Here is an 18,888-nt window from a genome sequence, read left to right on the forward strand (position 1 = left end):
ACCACTTTCTCAGACACAATAAACAAATAAAAAAAATAAAATCTAGGCCTACCAAAAGTGAGTAACAGGTACAACTTACATACAAAATAAAAGATTTCCCTGAGATATCAGTATATTAAAGAATAATAGTATTTGTCTGGATTAACTTTGGAGATATCAGCATGATACTAAATAATGATATTTTTCTTTGGATCCACTTTAGGACCAAATGACAACAAAATATAACAAAATGGTAGCAACTCTTCCAAAAGTAAACAACAAATCAAAAGTGCTCGCAAAGCTCCAAAAATCCTCTCAACCTCCCTCAGGGCACAATTTGACCACACGTGTCAACTATTTGCGTGTGTAGAGTGAAAACACACACTTGCAAGTTCCAACAATCTTTCTGTGTGTGTCTTGCAGCAAACTTTAAATACGTTTAGAATCCCAATTCATTCATTCAAAAAACAAACAAAAGGCAATTTAGACGTTTATTTGCTCAAGCTGGGCATTCATAACACGCCCACTAACTCCATTCATAAACGTGCCACTTTAAAGTACAGTGAACTCATGATTTGAATCGCCCGCTGTGCACATGTTAAAAAAGAGTATAAAGTGACCAAAAACATCACTAATTCGATGCATTTGTTTCGAACTGAATAGACGTGCCCGCATTGTGCTACACGTCACTCGTGTGAAATTCCAAAAACCAACACACTGCACATTAAACGTTGCGAGATCTCGTTCTATTTGGTCACAAACGTCATATTTCATAATTCTACAAAGCGCTATTGTGTATAACAAGTTTGCCGAATCAAAGCCCAAAATCAGCGTTTCCAAAAGACACCCAAAACAAGCACGATGTGATTTAAATAATTTGAATAAAATGAATATGAATGAAAACGGGCTTGATTGTCAATGGAAGTTCGGTGGTGAAAACTTTGTCGAAAGACGGCACCACCACCGAGGCAAACACGCCGAAAGGTGGACCGAGCGCAGCTAGCGAGCTTCGGCCGGGCTGCCGGAGGCTCACCCGGGCGCGCTCTCGAGGAAGCCCGCCGCTCCCGGGAGAACTTTCTGGAGCGTTTCCAGCACGCCGAACTTGAACTTACCGATGGAGACGAGCTTGATGTTCTCGTTGTCGAGGAACTCGAGCGCCACCGAGACGTTCTCCAACTTCATCTGCCTGAAGTTGGGCCTGGGGTGGAAGCGGCGGTGCATCTTCTGGCGGCTGAGGACCTCCAGGAGGGCGATGAGCCGCAGGCCGTCGCCCAGGTCCAGCTGCAGGTCCACGATCCGCTTGTTGACGCACTTGAGGTGCTCGTTGATCCAGCGCGTGAAGGTATTCTGCTGGATCTTTTTCCACGGCGCGTCTTCAGCCAGGTCTTTCTCCGTGGTGGGCATCTTGCTTCGGGCCGGGGGGGGCACACTGGCTGGCTGGATAACCGGGCCGCTGCGCGGTACTCCCTCCGCAAAGGACGGCTCGACTCGGTCTGAACTTTCCCTTTGGATCCAAACCGGAGTGCCTGGCTTGGTCGGGTGCGTTCACGCGTCGCTTTCCAAAACTCGGAATTTGCGCGACTTCAGCTGTTCGTTCGCGGTATCGGGTTCGTTCGTGGCGGACAACGCGATGATTTTGGACCGTTTGTTGACAGAAGGTTAAACGGCGTCACCCGACTTGCTAGCCAAGACGAAGCTTTGTGACGAATTCGCACGCGTTTCGCTCAACCTCTTTGCGCTGATGATTGATCGGTTTCTGCTACGTCCAATTTTGGGGCGACACCGTGAAGGCAACAACGCTTTGGATGACGTTGAGACTTTCAGCCAAAGATCGTCTATTGATAAGGTCAAGTAACACAAATATTGAATGTTTTTGCGCACGTTGAGCTCACACGCGGCCGTGCAAGAGTGATACATTATGTTGTAGATTGTAGAGGATTCATTGTGACGTCATACTTGTTTTATGTTTGGCCGCTTTTTAAAACTTCCGACTCGTTTTATTCCACAAATTACTTTTGTGAAAAATTTGAATTTTCTTGACCTATACAGCAGTGAAATAAATACATAAATTCAGATATTAAATACATTTTAAATTACTTAAATACTGTAAATTCACATTTTAATTGACATTTTCTTGTTTTAATAATAACTTTAAATGTATAATTATTTAACGTTTTCTTAAATGTATGTTTAACCAAATGAAGTTAATTTTGTATTTAAAGTTTAAGTACATTTACATTTTAATTTGATAGAATTATTCATGTTTGTTCATTAATTTCATTGTTATTTCAAATTTAACATAATGGACATTATAATTGACTCATATTAAGCACATAAAAAAAACCTTTTGTTTTCTAGATTTATTGATGTCACATATAGTTCATATTTCAGTCAGTGTTTACATATTAAAATAACGCTTAAATGTGCACATAATTAAAAAAAATGTTTATGTGAATTTCATATTTTTAATAAAATATTAACATAACCATATTTAAACTAAACATAACATGAACCTTTTTTGTCAAAAGGTAATTTTATTGAAAATGTAATTTCACTGAATGTGAAGCTTATCTTCTCCTAATTTGAATTCACATTTCTTACATTTTGTTAGCCTGTCTTTTACTGTTAACAATTCAGTCATCTTTTGTATTTTATTTAGCACATCAATTATACTTTCAAGTAGACGTTTACATTGTACAGCCAATGAGGAAGTTAGTTATCGTGTACATTTGTGACATTCCTTTATACACAAAATGAGCTTCTTTATTTCACTGGCTTCTTCAAGGTCTTGCATTTCGTTTTGTTAGCTATCAACGCTACTAATGGACTTTGTTGCTTGTTTAGTGACTTTTAAGTCAATTTCAGTGAGCGTCTCTCACACACATGCACACGTGCACGCACGCACGCACACGCTCTTGCGTGATGATGATCGTCTATAAAGACGTCGACGACAGATGGCGTTTCGTGACCTCAGTTAATATGAGCAGTTGAGCACCTGTGCAGGTGCGGGCTCGTGTGTTTTAATAGCTCGCTCGTCTGTCATGAAATGAATCACGCGAGCCCTCCAGACGGTTTCGTCGTCTTATTGACGTCGACATTTCTGACAGCAGATGTTTTATTTGTCAATTTGGTGAGAGAAGACTCTTGACGCAGTTGTGGTGGGTCAGCTTGCTACAACTTTATTCCAAACGTTTTCTCTGCATATATATATATATATATATATCCATTTATATATATATATAACCTCAACAGCTCATCTACACAACTCCCCCATCCACGTGGCTAACACATCTTTAATAAAATAGTTCTAGTAGCACGTCATTCGATAGCATTTTTAATTATTTTACAAATGTCCCCGCTCTCTCCACGTACTGTAGTGTTTCTCGCGATACTTGTTCGTTTATGTTCTTTTCAAACACGGATGTGACGAGACGTTACACTCACAGTGACACATGGCGCAACACGACGCGCGCGCGCACACACAAACGGATACAATTCCAAAAGAAAGAACAAAAAAAAGTGGCCGCGCTCATGCTAAGGTGCTACGGCTAAAGGTCCTTTTGTTGACATGAAATTTGGCGCTTGGATTTTGGAGGCAAGTTGACGTCATGAAGTTTACACAAAGTCGATGTCAATCTCATAACGTGACCGGACAGGAAGTTGATGTCAAATTTACCAAGTTTGACCAAAAAGAGGCAAGGAAGTTGCTGTGAACTTTACAGTAACTTGACAAAAAAAAAATGTCATGTAAAGTCCGTGTGGCAAATATGTGAATTGAACTGGAAGTTGAAAGGGTTCATGAACGTGAAGTTGGCAGGAGTTGACTTGAAGATGACAATAAAGTGACAGTTTTCAAAAAGTTGACAAACGTTGACATAAGATGGCAAAAGTTGACAAAGTCCTCATGGAGTTGTCGGTAGAGTCAACAAGAAGCTGGAAAACGTCAATAAAATGACAAATGTCACAGTGGGATGAATAACTTGACAGTAAGCTGACAAAAGTGAACTAGAATTGGTCTGACAGACATTGAAAGTCTACCTGAAGTTGCAAACTAACAAAAGAAACCGCAAGCTGACAATGTCAACAAGAAGTTGGGGGAAAGTTGACAAGTAGTTGACAAACGTGACATGAAGTTGAGTTAACAGCAAGTTGAAAATGACTCGAACATTTTGATGGCACGGCAACTTTAGTTGGCCCAAATGGACAGAAAGTTGACAAGTGTTTGTCAATAGACCATCAATTTACTAAGTTGACAAAGTGAACATGAAATTGACAGGATGTTGACATACAAGTCAACATCAACAAACTTGACTAAATTGAGAAACTTTACAATAATTTAAAAAGAAAAAAAGAAGACACATTTAAATTTGGTAAGGAAGTTGACAAAGTTGGGACACAAAAAAATGAAGTTGGGAAAAGGTGACAGGAAGTTAAAAATGAAGTTGGGAAAAGGTGACAGGAAGTTAACAGGGCATAAAAAGGATGCGAACACGTCCACACAAATTTTAAGTGTCAAGTTGATCTGAAAAAGTTATCGGTAATTCATCAACAGGTGACCATGAAGTTGACAAAGTGAACGTGAAGTCAATATGGAACTGATAAAAGTTGACAAAGGTGACAGAAAGTTCAAGTTTTTGACTTGCTAATGATGATTCTAGAGTGAAAATGCTTACACAAAGCACAACAATAACACACAGGCAACTGTGTGTGTGTGTGTGTGCGTGCGAGGTTGTGTGCACATGCACAGAAATTTCGGTGTAAAGTTACATTAGAGGCACTTTGACGCCCGTTTTTTGTGTGCCCTCAAAGTTAACATAAAAAAAACTTCTTTTTTTTTTTTTTAAATTTTATTTTTACATTTGATAATTTGGCTTCAAGTTTGAAAACCTCTCCCCTGCTTCCCTCGGAAAGAAAATCAACAACAGGAAAAAACTCAAGAAAAGAACAGGCGGCCATTTTAGACATCGTTAAACATGGCCAACTTGGAGCAGAGCCGGGCTTCCACAAAAGAACTCAAATGATGACAAGCAATAGACGCATTTTGCAACTCTATTTTTGTTGCTTTTTATTGGGAAAACAACATTTTTGTTGTTCTGATGACACCAAAATCACGCGTCTCCAAATGCAGTTGTTTTTCCTGATTGTAGACGAGACACCGACACGTTTTTATGGACTTTGGACAACAACAAACATTGTGATGCTCGCTGGCTTTTTTTTTTTTATGTGGCCGAAAAATGAAAATGAAAAAAAAAAAAACTGCCGTCACTACCTAAGCAAACTACGTATTGTAATTTTTTTTTAAAAAAATCTGCTTTGATTGGAAATATGTTTTTTGTTGTTGATAATGTTGGCATTTGTGTTTGGATCCAAAATCATTCAACTCAAAATATTTTTTGGGACATACTTTTGTTCATAAAAAATTGCAAATTTGATGAAAATGTTCAAAGAAGATGAAATCCAAATAATGAACAAATATATATTTTGTGTGTTTTTTCCCCTTCATCAGAAACAAACAACTGTTTGTTTTTTTGTTTGTTTTTTATAACGTGTTAGCATTTGTGTAAGCCAAAAGCATGCATTTCAAAATGCTTTCATGCAAAACGCGAAGATCTTTTTTTTCCTGTTTAAAAAACAAGAAATTGTTCCGTGTTAGCAGTTGGACAGGACAACACAAACGTAACTATGAAAAAGTGACGGCTTTGACGAATGAACGCTCTCGGGGAAAACGCACGGCAGTTTTTTTTCCCCCCCACGTGGAAGCTCGGTTCGCTCGGCGGCAATTTGACAAAAACAAAAAACGGAGAGAGAAAAAACACCACAGCTGAGAGAGAGCACAAATTATTAAAAACGACAAAAAAAAATAAACTAAACTTCCCGCCACTCGACAAAATAAATCTGTGAGAAACCACAACCTTTTTGATTTTCCCTCTACAATTATGTACAATTTGACTTTATACAAGTGAAGCAGTGGCGCCAACAACGCACGTCGGGTGATTGTGTGTGCGTGTGTGTGTGTGTGTGTGTGTGTGTGTATGCTCTTGTCTTTATAGCATTGTGTGGCACCGCCATTAACGTTCCACCTTTAGCATCGTGACGTTGTGTGGCTCACACAAGAAAACCCCATGAAACCCTGTGTGTGCGTGTGTGTGTGTGCGTGCATGCGCGTGAGGCTTTAGGCCGAGCTGCTCTTGGAGAGGTTGGGGTAGATGATGGCTGCCGTCACGGCGACCACCACGGCGATGACCGGCATCCAGGGGCTCCAGCCGCCCTGTTGACACACGCACACACGCACGCACGCACACACACACACACCCACGTGTATACACCCGCACCCACAACAAACAACCACGGAGCGACATATACACAAACAGGCGCACACGCATACACACAAAAACCCACGCACACAACAAAGATTTTGAGGTTAACAGGTTGCACGTGATGTCAATTTTCCTAAACTTGGACAGAAAGAGGGAAAGAAAAGTGTTGAAGAGCCTCAAAGTGTACAAAGATTGTATTTTGTTTTTCGTGTTCCAATTGTAAATGTGACGATTTGAAAGTCTACTTGAAGCGGTCTTGGGGCGAACAAAAAGAGCGCATGAGTCACATTTAATGATGACTTGTTGTCAGGACGAGTCGCGTCTGCGCTCGCCGTTGTTGTTTGGACTCATCCTGATGATGTCATCGCATCCCAGATGAACAAGCGCGCCGCACTAGAAACTGGCGGACACGCCTTCACAAATAATGACAAGAGAAAATAGGGAGGAATTCATTCGCACCTGCTTAAATGTCAACAAATAAATATTTTTATGGTTTTGATTCATTTTGTCTTCGTAAAACATAATTTAAAAAAAATAATTAACGTTATAATATCTCGCTAATGGGATGCGACTTTTTTTTATTTTTTATTTTTTTTACTAATAACAGCATTATTGCAAAAACATCTACGTACTTCTGTGATGATTGTAAAATTGTGCCTTTTTTGTTATGACAACTTAATTTTTGATAAACATTTAAACCCATAAAAATCATAATTTTTTTTCAAAAATAAGACATGATTTTTGTAAAAGTATTATTTTTTTCCTTGTATATTCTGTAGGGCTGGGTTAAAAAAATCGAATAGCCCCGATAGTCATAAAACCATGAATCAATAATTTTATATCTTTTTCCCATAAATTCTTAAGAAAATTTTATTTTAAAGGCCATTTTTTGTATCTTTCTTGAAATTGGTTGTTGACATGAATTTAAAAGTATTTTCTTACATTTATGAAAGACCTGACTTATTGGCCTTAAAACAATTCAGAATCTTTTAAATTTATATGTACAATTATTGAATTAGATTATGAAATTATTTTCATCGCATCCTTGCTGTCAATGTTTGTGCAACACTTAAGTGATTATAACACGTGTTACTTTTATTAATAAACAAAATCATTTGAGCAGTTACTGCCTCCACACAATTTACTTTGGAATTTAACTTTGGTGGATTTTTTCTCATGTCCTTGACATTTAAGAATAATTGATGTGCCATAATTAATCGATATCGGATTGAATCTTATGAATCGAATCAGGAAATATCTAACTTGAATCGAACTGAAATCTTGTGAATCGAAATCGAATCAATTGGGGAAATTAGAATCGATACCCAGCCCTAATATTCTGACTTCATTTTTGTATTTTTTTCTTATATATTGTGACTTATTCTTAAAAATGTAAAATTTATAACATTCATAAAATTATGATTTAGTTCTCATAAAAATTAGACTTGTTGTAAAAGTGAAACTTAAACATTATGGACTTAATTTTTGCACATATTAAAAGTTCATACTCTCCAAAAAAATGTGATTTTTTTTCTCTTATAAAAAAGAATATTCGTGTAAAATTGCCACTTTCCATAGTGTCGCGAGTTAATTGTAACAAATTCGATTCTCAGAAAAATAAGATTTTATTCCTGTAATAGATAACTTTTTTTCTCATGTCATGAAAATCAAGATTGTTCTCATAAAATGAAAACAAAATTGCACCTTCTATCCCAAAAATATATATCTGTTCATTTTACATTTCTCATCTAATAGACTTAAGTGCCCCCCACCCCACCCACCCCCACCCCCACCCTTTTCGAATTGAAATACAATCTGTCTGTACCTTGAGGGACTGCGTGCAAATGAGAATGAGGCAAAAACACTCAAGCGGATTGGAAAACAAGACGTAAAGTTCATGCGTGAGAAAAAAAGAAGCCGAGGGAGCAGCTGAGACGGGTGAAGGGACAAAATGGAACCCGGCTCCTTAAAGACGCTTCATCAGAACAATGCCAACAAATTTTCGCCGTTTGCCAAATAGATTGCTAAGCGCTATCCAACGACAGGAGCATCTTTTTTGGTCGGAGGCTTTAAGGAGCAGAGTTGAGCGTGTGCGATGCGTTCAAGAGCACTCGTGCGTGCGGCGTCGGGATGAGGAAAGAACGGAAAGAAAATGTCCTCGCTGGAGTTCAGGGCCAAACTTGATGATTGTCAAAATTTCAAAAATATCACAGCGGTCGTGTGTTGAAGTTTGAAAAGTGTTAAAAAATGTGTGCGTTCCAAAAGTGTGCCCCTGAACGCCTCGTACTTCAGAACATTTTCAAATCCGCAGAAAGAGAGAAACCAACTTTAATACCACTTTCACACTGTAAAACTGTAACTTTCATCCATCTGTAAAAGCGGCACCGACAACGAATATTGGGACGGAGTCAAACCGGCAATTTTCTGCCAAGCGGGAAGGTCGTATCAGATGGCGGACTGCGCCTGCGTCAAGGGAGAAGTCCCGACTGTCCGCGTCGAAAGCAATTGTCACAGCTATTATTTCATACGTCATACCAGACGCTGATGTCATGTAATTGTGTTGCTGTGTAAAAGTTGCGACATTATCACATTTGACTGGGTTCGGTATAAAAGGATAATTAAACACCAGATATACTCTGTGTGAAAGAGGGCGGAGAGAGAGAGAGAGAGAGAGAGAGAGAGAGAGAGAGAGAGAGAGAGAGAGAGAGAGAGAGAGAGAGAGAGAGAGAGAGAGAGAGAGAGAGAGAGAGAAAAGCTCCTTTCACACAGAACATTTTTTAAGTTCTGTGTGAAAGGAGCTTTTCTCTCTCTCTCTCTCTCCGCCCTCTTTCACACAGAACTTAAAAAATGCAAGTAATTTGCAGTGTCTCTGCGATATAGGTCGTTTTTTTTTTGCAGTGTATCTGTGTTAAAGGTAGAGAAGCTAGCTAGCTTCTTTCACAGAGAACCTGCAAAGTTGAAGGGCGACAGAGAGAGAGAAGGGAGGGAGAAAGAGAGAGATAGAGAAAAAGAGGGGGAGGGAGGGAGAGAGAGATGGAAGGAGGGAGAGGGGAGAAAGAGAGAGAAAGAGAAAAAAGGGTGAGGGGGAGAGATAGATAGACAGATGCAGGGAGGAAGAGAAAGACAGAAAAAGAGAAAGTTGGGGGCAGGGAGAGAGAGAGAGACAGATTTCACAAATTTGCACACATTTGCTGGATCCCTGTGTGAAAAGATCTCTTGCTCCAGTGTTACACGTTTACACAAATATTGTGCAACATTGTGGAGTGGCATTTAGTCCCCTTGGCTTTTCACACAGGCCCCAACAAAATAGGATATCGCCACAACAGTTTCACACAGCAACCCACCAAAGGATGACTCGATCGGATTTAAACAATCATTGGGCAATTGCTTTCAACGAAACCGTGACGAAAAAGTGACACAGGCGTCGTCCCGCTTCGATACTCTCGCCAGCCAGCGGAAAATTGGCCAGAAGACGCCTTCCGACCAACCCGTGTCCGTGACCTGCAAAAGTCTCAAATAGTTTCAATTTCAAGGTTCAAATAGGGGCTGAAAGTGAGACAGGCGGCGGTATTGGGAGGTGACGGAAAAGAGACGGACGGACGGACGGACGGACGGACGGACACACATGTCGGCGTGTACCTTTCTACCACAACTGGCCGAAACACCAGTAGAGCAGAGCCAGGACAAGACCCATGAATATGGCTTGGACAGGCTGCAGTATAGATGGCTATTGGGGGGAGGGAGGGGGAGGAGGAGGAGGAGGAGGGGGAGGGGGGGGGGGATCAAGGGGAGCAAAGGGATAAGAAGAAATCAGCCGGCAAATCAACCAAACTAAAAAACACAGCAGCAGTGGCGAGGGAGGGGGGCAGAAAAAGGGTGGGAGGGGGTGAAGGTGTGTGCAAAGCAACGGCTGTCAATCATTACATCATCACTTCCTCCATAAAACTCATCACCTCACCACCAAATAGTACATTTTTGCAAACTGGAATCCTCCGTTTACTGCCTGTCATGTTTCGGTTCTGTGGGGGTTTGTTGTGGCTTTTTGTCTGTTGTTGGTGTTTTTTTGTCTTGTGTTCCTGGATTCGTTACTCGCCTCGTTATGTCTAACCACGTCCACCTGTGTGTGTTTCTTCCTCTCCCCAGGTGTGTCTCATTAGTGTTGGTGTATTTAGTCTGTTGTTTGTCCAGTCGGTGTGGGTGCATTGCCGATGTGACGTGTGGAAGTTCGTGCGTCAAGTCGTCGCCACAGCTAGCAAAGTCGTCCTAGTCACAGCTAGCAAAGTCGTCGCCACAGCTAGCAAAGTCGTCCTAGTCACAGCCAAGTCAAGTCAAGTCAAGGCAAATCAGGTCCTGTCGCGTCACGCTCGTTCCAGTCATGGCGACCAGTTCTTCCTATTGCACTTGATTCCTGTCTCGCCGCCTTGCTTCCTGGCTTTTGGGTCCACCAATCCCTCAACCACTCACGCCCACCCTGACACTGTCAAGCTGGCTGGCTATCAATGCTAGCTACTCCTCCGATAACAGTTCATACGAAAATATGTGGGATGGGTATGAACACGATTTTTGAAAAAAATTTCAGCAAATTGTTATTAAGATGGCATCAGCGCATTGAAAATTGCGAAAAAAGTCAGAGTGGAATCTTTGCACCCGTCTCTTTTGATGCAGGTGCCGTCCCGCTTTTGCAACTACGCCGCAGACTCACAGTTTAACACCAGCGGACACAACTTTTCACAGATTTTTTTTCTTTCTTTCAAATTTAGATGTAATTTTTGGGTAACCGACCCCCCGCTTCTTGGAAACCTGGTTTATGAACAACTTGGTCTATGATTTCTTTTTTTGTGTGTGCGTGTATTTCGCTTTCAGGTTCCTGCTTTCTTTTTTTTTTTGTGTGCTCAAAATGGCCACCACCTTCCACACTGCAGCATACTTTCGACATTGTATTCCAAAAGCCACAGTAAACGGAAACATGACTCTAGCCAAAAAAGCTAAAACACTGCCCAGTGATTTTATTGCGATTTCATCATCATAAATTGTGTTTTCACCTTCTTCTATCTTGCGCAGCACTTCATTTTAAGTACACTGTTTGAAATAATTTTAATGAACAAATTAAATTCCGAACCCGAAGTTCCAATGTAAATCTTCATTTCTGCAAGAATTTGGGGGGGGGGGGGTTAAAATAAATTGTCAAAGCAATTATAATGGGAACCATTTTTATGTGAGATTTTTGCCATTTTTGCCTGAAAATGCCATTGGCGAGACGGGCCTGGTACTTTGCCATCTGATGGAAATGCCATGCCTCTGAACGAAGACTTGTAGAAAACTGACATATGGTAATAATTGGCAAATAAATGATGTCAGTGTGGGAGCCGTTTGTTGATGTCGGCGCGTGATTGTGTTTATCCGAGCTAAACATCCTGATGTGGAGTCGGAAGAGGAGGAAGCTGAAGGGGAGGGGCGGCGTCAAACTCGCGTCTGCTTTGCATCAGCTGAGGCGAGGCCGTGAGGTATCACCGCGTCACCTCAGATGAGCTGCTGCTGACACGCTATTATGATTGCGTTTGTGTGTGTGTGTGTGTGGTGCTGCAATCACGCCACGGCGGTCATGATTATTGTTGCGTGTGATTGGGTTCATGGTTTTCTACTTCAGTGGTACCTCCAAACCTGCGAGTTTAAAACGTCGCCAAAAAAGTTGTCCAGTTTAATCTTACTGTGAAGTAAGCGGCGTGTTTTGTGTGCGTAGTTTCATTGCATTTGTATATTTTTTTGTTTTTGCATTTATGTTGTATTGTTTTTTTCAAGTTTTTTTTTTTTTATTATTATTTTTTTTTTTTTAATCACACTGGTCAGTGTTTTTATTTTTTGGGTAAATTTTTTAGTCTAAGTTGTCCATTTGTCAAATTTCCTACTCTATTTTTTATCCAGATTGGTAAATTAGAAGACTTTTTAACAGCATTTTTGCCATTTTTTTCTGTTAATATCTGTTTTTTATCATTTTTGTTCAGTCACTTCAGATTTGTTATGACATTTTTTTTTTTATATTTGTCAGACTGTCAGATATTTTTGGTAAATTTTTCTTTAATTAATTTCCAAATTTGGTCGGGTTTTTAGTTTTGTCTTTTTTTTTTTCTACCTCAGTCTTTTTTCTCATTATTTTTAAACATTTTCTTTTTTCCAGGCTTTTTACACTCTAAAAACAAATAAAAAGTAAACAAATAAGAGATTAAAAAAAAATTGGACCAATTCACTTTATGGGTCAATTTGACCCAACTTTCTGGGTTGTTTTATACAGAATGACCCAAATTTTAGACCCAAGTCAAGGATCTGACCAATGTTAATGAGTTGTTTTACACTAAAAGACCAATTTCTTGACTCTAAGTTGGGTCAAATTGACCCAAGTAGAGAATCCGTCTATTTTTGACCCATAGTTAATGTTTTGTAGGATTGTCAAATTTGTTTGTGTTTGCCTAGCTTTTGTCTCTTTTTTCCATATTTTTTATCAGATCTTAGTTTATTTGACAGATTTGTTGCAAATCTTGTCAGATTATTATTATTTTTTTTCAGTCAGTCTATTTTGGTTACTTTCTGGTATATTTCTTCTAGTCTTGTCTGTCCCCCCCCCCCCCCCCCCCCCCCCCCCGCCAGCCTTTTCATTGTTTTTTTTGTTCACATTTTTGTCAGTAACGATTCATAATGGTGAACCTGTTTTACGGCGGACTCTGGAATCAATCATTCCGCATATATGCATATATTATACTATGCGTTACGTATAATATGTTCAATAATAAGTCAGATGATCTCAAAACATCAACCGGTGTGATGGAATTGATTGCGGACAACCTTCGGAGATACCACTGTGCTTGGGTTTCCTAGATGTCCACAGGTGCAACACAAAACAAGTAAACAAACAAACAAACACACACGTCGGCGTTTCTGCTGCAAATGAACAACGTAAAAACCAGCAGGGAAACATCAAGAAGCAAACCCAAAAAACAGCTGCGGATGATGGCTTTTCTTTCCCCATGTTTACACCCGTGTCGGAGGTGTGCGTGTGTGCGCTCACAGAGCTGTTCTTGTCCTGAAGCAGCTTCAGGTTGCCCCTGCACTGCTCCAGCTCCTGGTGGATGTTTGTCTTCTCCGTCTCCGTTCTCTCGCAGCGCTGCCGGAGGTCCGACAGCTGCGACTGCGTGTCTTCATACTGCGACACACAACACAAAACACGCACGTCGTTCATCCGCTCGCAAACGTGTCCTGTCATAAAGTTGAGACGAGACGGTGTGTGTGTGCGTGTACCTCTTTCTGCAGACTGTGCGTGCGGTCCTGGGCCTGGTCCAGCTGGCCCTTCAGCCGGCTCTCGTCCTGCAGGTGCCGGTTCTCCAAAGTACCCAGCTTGCCCTGCAGAACCTCTTCCCGCTTCTCCAGGGACTCCAGATTGCTGCTGAGGACCAGACTCTGAGCACGGGTGCTGCAGAGAGACGCCAAAAGCAAAAAAAGGTCAATGGAAGCTCAATTCATTCAAACCCAAAAATGTGTACAAACGTTTTTTGTTTTTTTTTTTAATACTAGAGCATACAAAAAAAAAAGGCAAAATCGTAAAAATAAGGTCTCTCTAATCCCTGCAAATGGCGATGGTTCAACTGTAGTCAAATAGACTGAGGCGCGTGAGTGTACCTGCACAGCTCGGCCTCCAGGCGGTGCAGTTTGTCGGTGAGCGTTGTCCTCTCTTGCCTCAGGCCGTCACAGTCCTGCTGCAAAGACGCACACCGCTGCTGCAGTGCCGCACATTCCACTAGGAGGAAGCAAGACATTTGTTCAAAACAGCGTTTCCAAACTTTATTTGTAGAGCCAAGGCAGATATTTTTTAATGAGAAAAATATCATGGCACACCTCAGAAACGAAGATGCCGCAAAAAAGTAAAACAAAGTGATACCTTGGCTTGCGAGAGCACCGGCAAACAAGTGGTCAACTATTTGGGGGAAAATGTATTTGATATACAAGATTCTGTTGTATGAATGGTAACAGGTGGATGCAAAGGTTAATTGTGCACCTTCTGCCATCTAGTGGAAGAGCTTATACAGCGGCGCCTTGAGATGAGATTGTGACTATGCCTTGAACTCAATTTATCTCAAATCGTTATTCCCCATTGAAATAAACTGAAATGTCATTAAATAATTCCAACTCGCCCCCCAAAAGGTTTTCTGATTGGGGAAATAGCACTCTATAATATTATTATTCATAAAAACATACAGTAATGACTTAATAAATGGAACGTAAAGAATTGCCTTTCTTTTTCTTTTTGCTGTGTGCGCGACATATGGATATCAATGAAGGAGAAGGTCACAACTGCTCAGTAAGCAGCAGTAATAGTCGTTCTTCACAGAGGACAAATATATGCCATTATTATATCATGAGCATTGACGCTATTTGTTATCCCATCTATAGAGTTTTGCATCATTTGTTACCATTAAGACAGACTTTATTAAGGCAAGGCTTAAGTGGTTGTTTGAAATACAAGAGGTGTAATTCTCTGTTTTATATTTAGTTGGACAGTAAACTTCAAAAGCTTGTAGCCTCTTTTTTTTTTTTTAAGAAATTAAGGCTGGCTTAAAAAAACAACTAAACTATGAATTGATTACTTAAATGTCTTTTCCCCCCATAAATTCTTAACAAAATAGAATTGTTAAGGCTGATTTATTTTTTACATAAATGTAAACGTTTTCTTTTACATTCATAAAGGACCTGACTTGTTGCACTTTAAGACAAATCAGAATCTTTTAAGTTTATATTTACAATTATTAAATTAGAATTATGAAAATATTTTCATCTCTGATGTCAATGTTTGTGTAACACTTAAGTGATTATAACGTGTTACTTACATTAATAAACTAAATCATTTGACCAGTGACTGCCTCCGCAAAATTTACTTTGGAATTTAATATTTGTGGAGTTTTTATCATGTCCTTGACATTTAAGAACAATTGTGCCTTTTTTGTTATGACAACTTAATTTTTGATAAACATTTAAACCCATAAAAATCATAATTTTTTTCACAAATATGACATGATTTTTGTAAAAGTATTATTTTTTTCCTTGTATATTCTGTAGGGCTGGGTTAAAAAAAATTGAATAGCCCCGATAGTCATAAAACCATGAATCAATAATTTTATATCTTTTTCCCATAAATTCTTAAGAAAATTTTATTTTAAAGGCCATTTTTTGTATCTTTCTTGAAATTGGTTGTTGACATGAATTTAAAAGTATTTTCTTACATTTATGAAAGACCTGACTTATTGGCCTTAAAACAATTCAGAATCTTTTAAATTTATATGTACAATTATTGAATTAGATTATGAAATTATTTTCATCGCATCCTTGCTGTCAATGTTTGTGTAACACTTAAGTGATTATAACACGTGTTACTTTTATTAATAAACAAAAGCATTTGAGCAGTTACTGCCTCCACACAATTTACTTTGGAATTTAACATTGGTGCAATTTTTCTCATGTCCTTGACATTTAAGAACAATTGATGTTCCAGAATAAATCTATATCAGATTGAACTCTTGTGAATCGAATCAGGAATTTTTTTTTAATCAAATTGAACTTTTGTGAATCGGAATCGATTCAGGACATTTGAATCGATACCCAACCCTAAAAGAAATGTTAACTGCCAAATTGCGAGTTCACTACCATCATACCGCATTCGCATTTCATGTTTTTGCCTGCAAAAAAAAAAAAAAGCCAACTAACGCCTTCATCTCATAAATCTCACAAGATGGGTCACTATTATTTGGCATAAATACATAATTTTCAGCCCACTTGAGTGTTTTGGGGAAACTTCCTCATAGCCCACTAATGTGCCATGACAGAGTGGTTAGGAATGAGTGTTTTAGGCCCCTTATTTCCTTTTGAATGCGTTTGACTGTGGCATACCCTGCAGCTGACTGGTGTTGTTGCGTTGCAGCTGCTGCCGCGCAAAGTCCTCCTGCAGCCGACCGATCTCCTCCTCGTACTTGGCGGCCGTGCTCCTCCAGCGCTCCAGCTCGCAGCGCACGCCGCTCAGATCCTCCTGCAGGGCGGCGATGTCTCGCTCCCGCTCGGCCGTGGCCGCCTCCACGGCGTGCCGCAGGACGAGGATCTGTGACGGCGAGGAGGAAGCGCATGGGCTGTGAAACGGTGTGTCAGGGGGCGTGACCAGCGGAGGGGTGGTTACCTCCTCCTGGGCGGAGTAGAGGTCCTCTCTGGTGCTACAGATGGTGTTCTCCCTCTGCTCCCTCAGGGCCTCCATGTCGGCCTGCAGCTTCCCAAGCTGAGCTATGCATGCACAAAACATACGACCCAGCAGTTGAACCTCAAGTCAAGCTTTACTGAGCGATAGCAAACAAACCAATAAAGAAGGAGCAGACACGTTTCTATGATATGAACCATGGCGGATTTTATTTTAGAATGCGTTTGTATTTTTTTCCTTATATTTTTGTATTTTACATCCAATACTATTGTATTTCTGACAAACATTTTAATTTGTCTAATGTTTTGTATTTTACACCTACTGTTTTGTATTTTTTCTAATATTTACTTATTTTTCATGCAATACATTGACTTATAGTTATTATTATTTTAGAATATTTTGTCATGTTTGACTTTTGCAAATATTTTGTCTATTTTTTTGTAACAGGTTCATGTTTATAATACATATTTTTCAAATATGCGTACATTATTTCCCCACATGTTTAATGGTATTGTCAAATTTTTGGTATATTTGTCCACATATATATATATAATAATATTTTTTTCCCCCAACATTTGTTTATTTTTTATAAATTTTTCTCTCTCTCTCGTAATTTTGATGAATAGCTTGTTAACCTGTCAGCTTTTTCCTTTTTTTTTTTCTCGTGTGTGTGTGTCGGGGGGTTATCTATGTAATTTCTCAAATATTTGCTTAGCTTTGATCTAATTATTCATCTAATACCTGATATTTTGTAAAAAAAATAATTCATGTTGTTACTGTGGTTATTCTATATATTTGTGTTTTTCATGTAATAAATAATTTCCCCACATTTTTTATTTTTTTCCTCTTAGTAGTTCAATGTTAAGTCTAATATTTACTAATGAACATCTTCATATTGCTCACTCCCATCGTGACGTAATATTTTCATATTGTTTCCTCCCCACTTGTAGGACAGTACATTTGGAATGGATTATTTCTATTTCCGTTATTTCCCATAATGGGATTTCCACCTTAACAGTTGTACTGAATTGTGTGTGTGTGTGTGTGTGTGTGTGTGTGTGTGTGTACTAACTCTGCAGGTACTGGATTTGTTTAGTCGACTCCTCCGTCTGTTGAGAGTTATTCCTCCTCTCTTCTTCCAGTAGAGCTACAGACACGCATGCATCATTTACAATGGGCTATAATACAGATGATGATTATTATAATGGATTTTTTTTTTGTTCACCTTGAAGCTCCAGACATTTCTGTTTGCCGGTGTTTGCCAATTCCTGGGCCTCCAGAAGTTCCCTGTGGAGGTGGTGGATGACCTGCTCCGTGTCGCCGGGCTCCAAGCCAGCCCGATGCAATTCGGCTACAAAACACAAATGAGCCAAAAGTAACTTTACATCGCAAAAGTCAAAATGTATTTAGAAAGTCTGAGTTCTCTCTACTGGAGTACTAGTAATATTGGCATCAATACTAGCAGTAGTAGTGGTGTACTAATACTAATAGTGGTGGATTAATACTACAACAACTACTAGTTTAAATTAGGGGGTTGATTAATTCTTAATTACAAGCCTTTTTTCACGAGAATACAAAACAGTGCACGTTGCCATGGTTACCTTTGAGCAGAGCTACTCTGTTGAGCGGCTCGTTGAGCTCCTGGTCATCCATGTTGCCGTCTGAAACACAGTTTCCATTCATCATTGTTTCCACTCAAAACATTTTATCTTTATTAGGTGGTTCTATTTACACAGTCCAATTCATCTGCTTAATTCAAACTCACGGTTCATAAAAGGATGCACTGCTGAAGTTGAGAAAAGTAAAACACTCTTAGGTACAGCCCACGGTATAAAAGAATTACACAGAAATTTATGATGGTCTAATAAATGAGGTTGTTGAATAGAATGGCATGGATTGAGGTGGTTTGGCTGACCTGACGTATCATCACTGCTGCGGTCTTTGCTGGGACTCAACGTATCCGACATGTCCGACTCTTTGGCATCCATCTGGTTTCCTGTGGATACACGCACACACAAACATACACAAACACAGAAACAGCAAGAGCGACATTATAAACTGTGTGAAATTTTTACATTTTACATGAAATTTTACATGAACATATGCTGTAGTCATCTAATTAAGTGAGCGCGGGAAGATCAATATTTACTTTTGAGTCGATCCGGGCTGGTCAGGATTTCGTCTCCCGCCGTCTGGTTGTTCTGTAGGTGGGCATCTAATACACACGCACACAAATTGGACGTCATGTAGCATCAATTGCGGAATTGATAAATAACATCCTTTTATCTCTTAAAACATTTCTCACCATCAAAGTTGGCCAGTTTGTGGATGGACGAACTGACGGCTTCCTTCAGCTGCTTCACTGCT

General features: G+C 39.7%; 2 protein-coding genes across 13 annotated transcripts in view; both read right to left on the reverse strand.

Moving 5' to 3' along the window:
- flnba (filamin B a) overlaps window positions 1-1,714 on the reverse strand; it is a 41,777-nt gene extending 40,063 nt beyond the window's left edge. Inside the window, exon 1 of the mRNA XM_086086068.1 lies at window positions 1,092-1,714. Coding sequence (XP_085942194.1) covers window positions 1,092-1,383 — 292 coding nt within the window. The 5' untranslated portion in view covers window positions 1,384-1,714. The remainder of the gene's footprint in view (window positions 1-1,091) is intronic.
- Window positions 1,715-3,132: 1,418 nt separating this feature from the next.
- slmapa (sarcolemma associated protein a) overlaps window positions 3,133-18,888 on the reverse strand; it is a 36,741-nt gene continuing 20,985 nt past the window's right edge. For 8 of the 12 annotated variants that reach the window (XM_086086515.1, XM_086086514.1, XM_086086509.1 and 5 more), the window contains 11 exons: window positions 18,827-18,886; window positions 18,671-18,736; window positions 18,437-18,517; window positions 18,123-18,182; window positions 17,747-17,872; window positions 17,594-17,668; window positions 16,227-16,607; window positions 13,965-14,082; window positions 13,587-13,758; window positions 13,357-13,491; window positions 3,133-6,247 (listed from right to left, as the gene is read on the reverse strand). In XM_086086515.1, coding sequence (XP_085942641.1) covers window positions 6,152-6,247; window positions 13,357-13,491; window positions 13,587-13,758; window positions 13,965-14,082; window positions 16,227-16,607; window positions 17,594-17,668; window positions 17,747-17,872; window positions 18,123-18,182; window positions 18,437-18,517; window positions 18,671-18,736; window positions 18,827-18,886 — 1,370 coding nt within the window. In that variant the 3' untranslated portion in view covers window positions 3,133-6,151. Of the gene's footprint in view, window positions 6,248-9,935; window positions 10,024-13,356; window positions 13,492-13,586; window positions 13,759-13,964; window positions 14,083-16,226; window positions 16,608-17,593; window positions 17,669-17,746; window positions 17,873-18,122; window positions 18,183-18,436; window positions 18,518-18,670; window positions 18,737-18,826; window positions 18,887-18,888 lie in introns of all 12 variants that reach the window. The other 4 variants (XM_086086510.1, XM_086086506.1, XM_086086507.1 and 1 more) reach the window with 3 other exon arrangements.

Source organism: Leptonotus elevatus, chromosome 10 (genome assembly GCF_054856555.1).
Source record: "Leptonotus elevatus isolate MCC_2025b chromosome 10, RoL_Lele_1.0, whole genome shotgun sequence".
Lineage (NCBI taxonomy): Eukaryota > Metazoa > Chordata > Actinopteri > Syngnathiformes > Syngnathidae > Leptonotus > Leptonotus elevatus.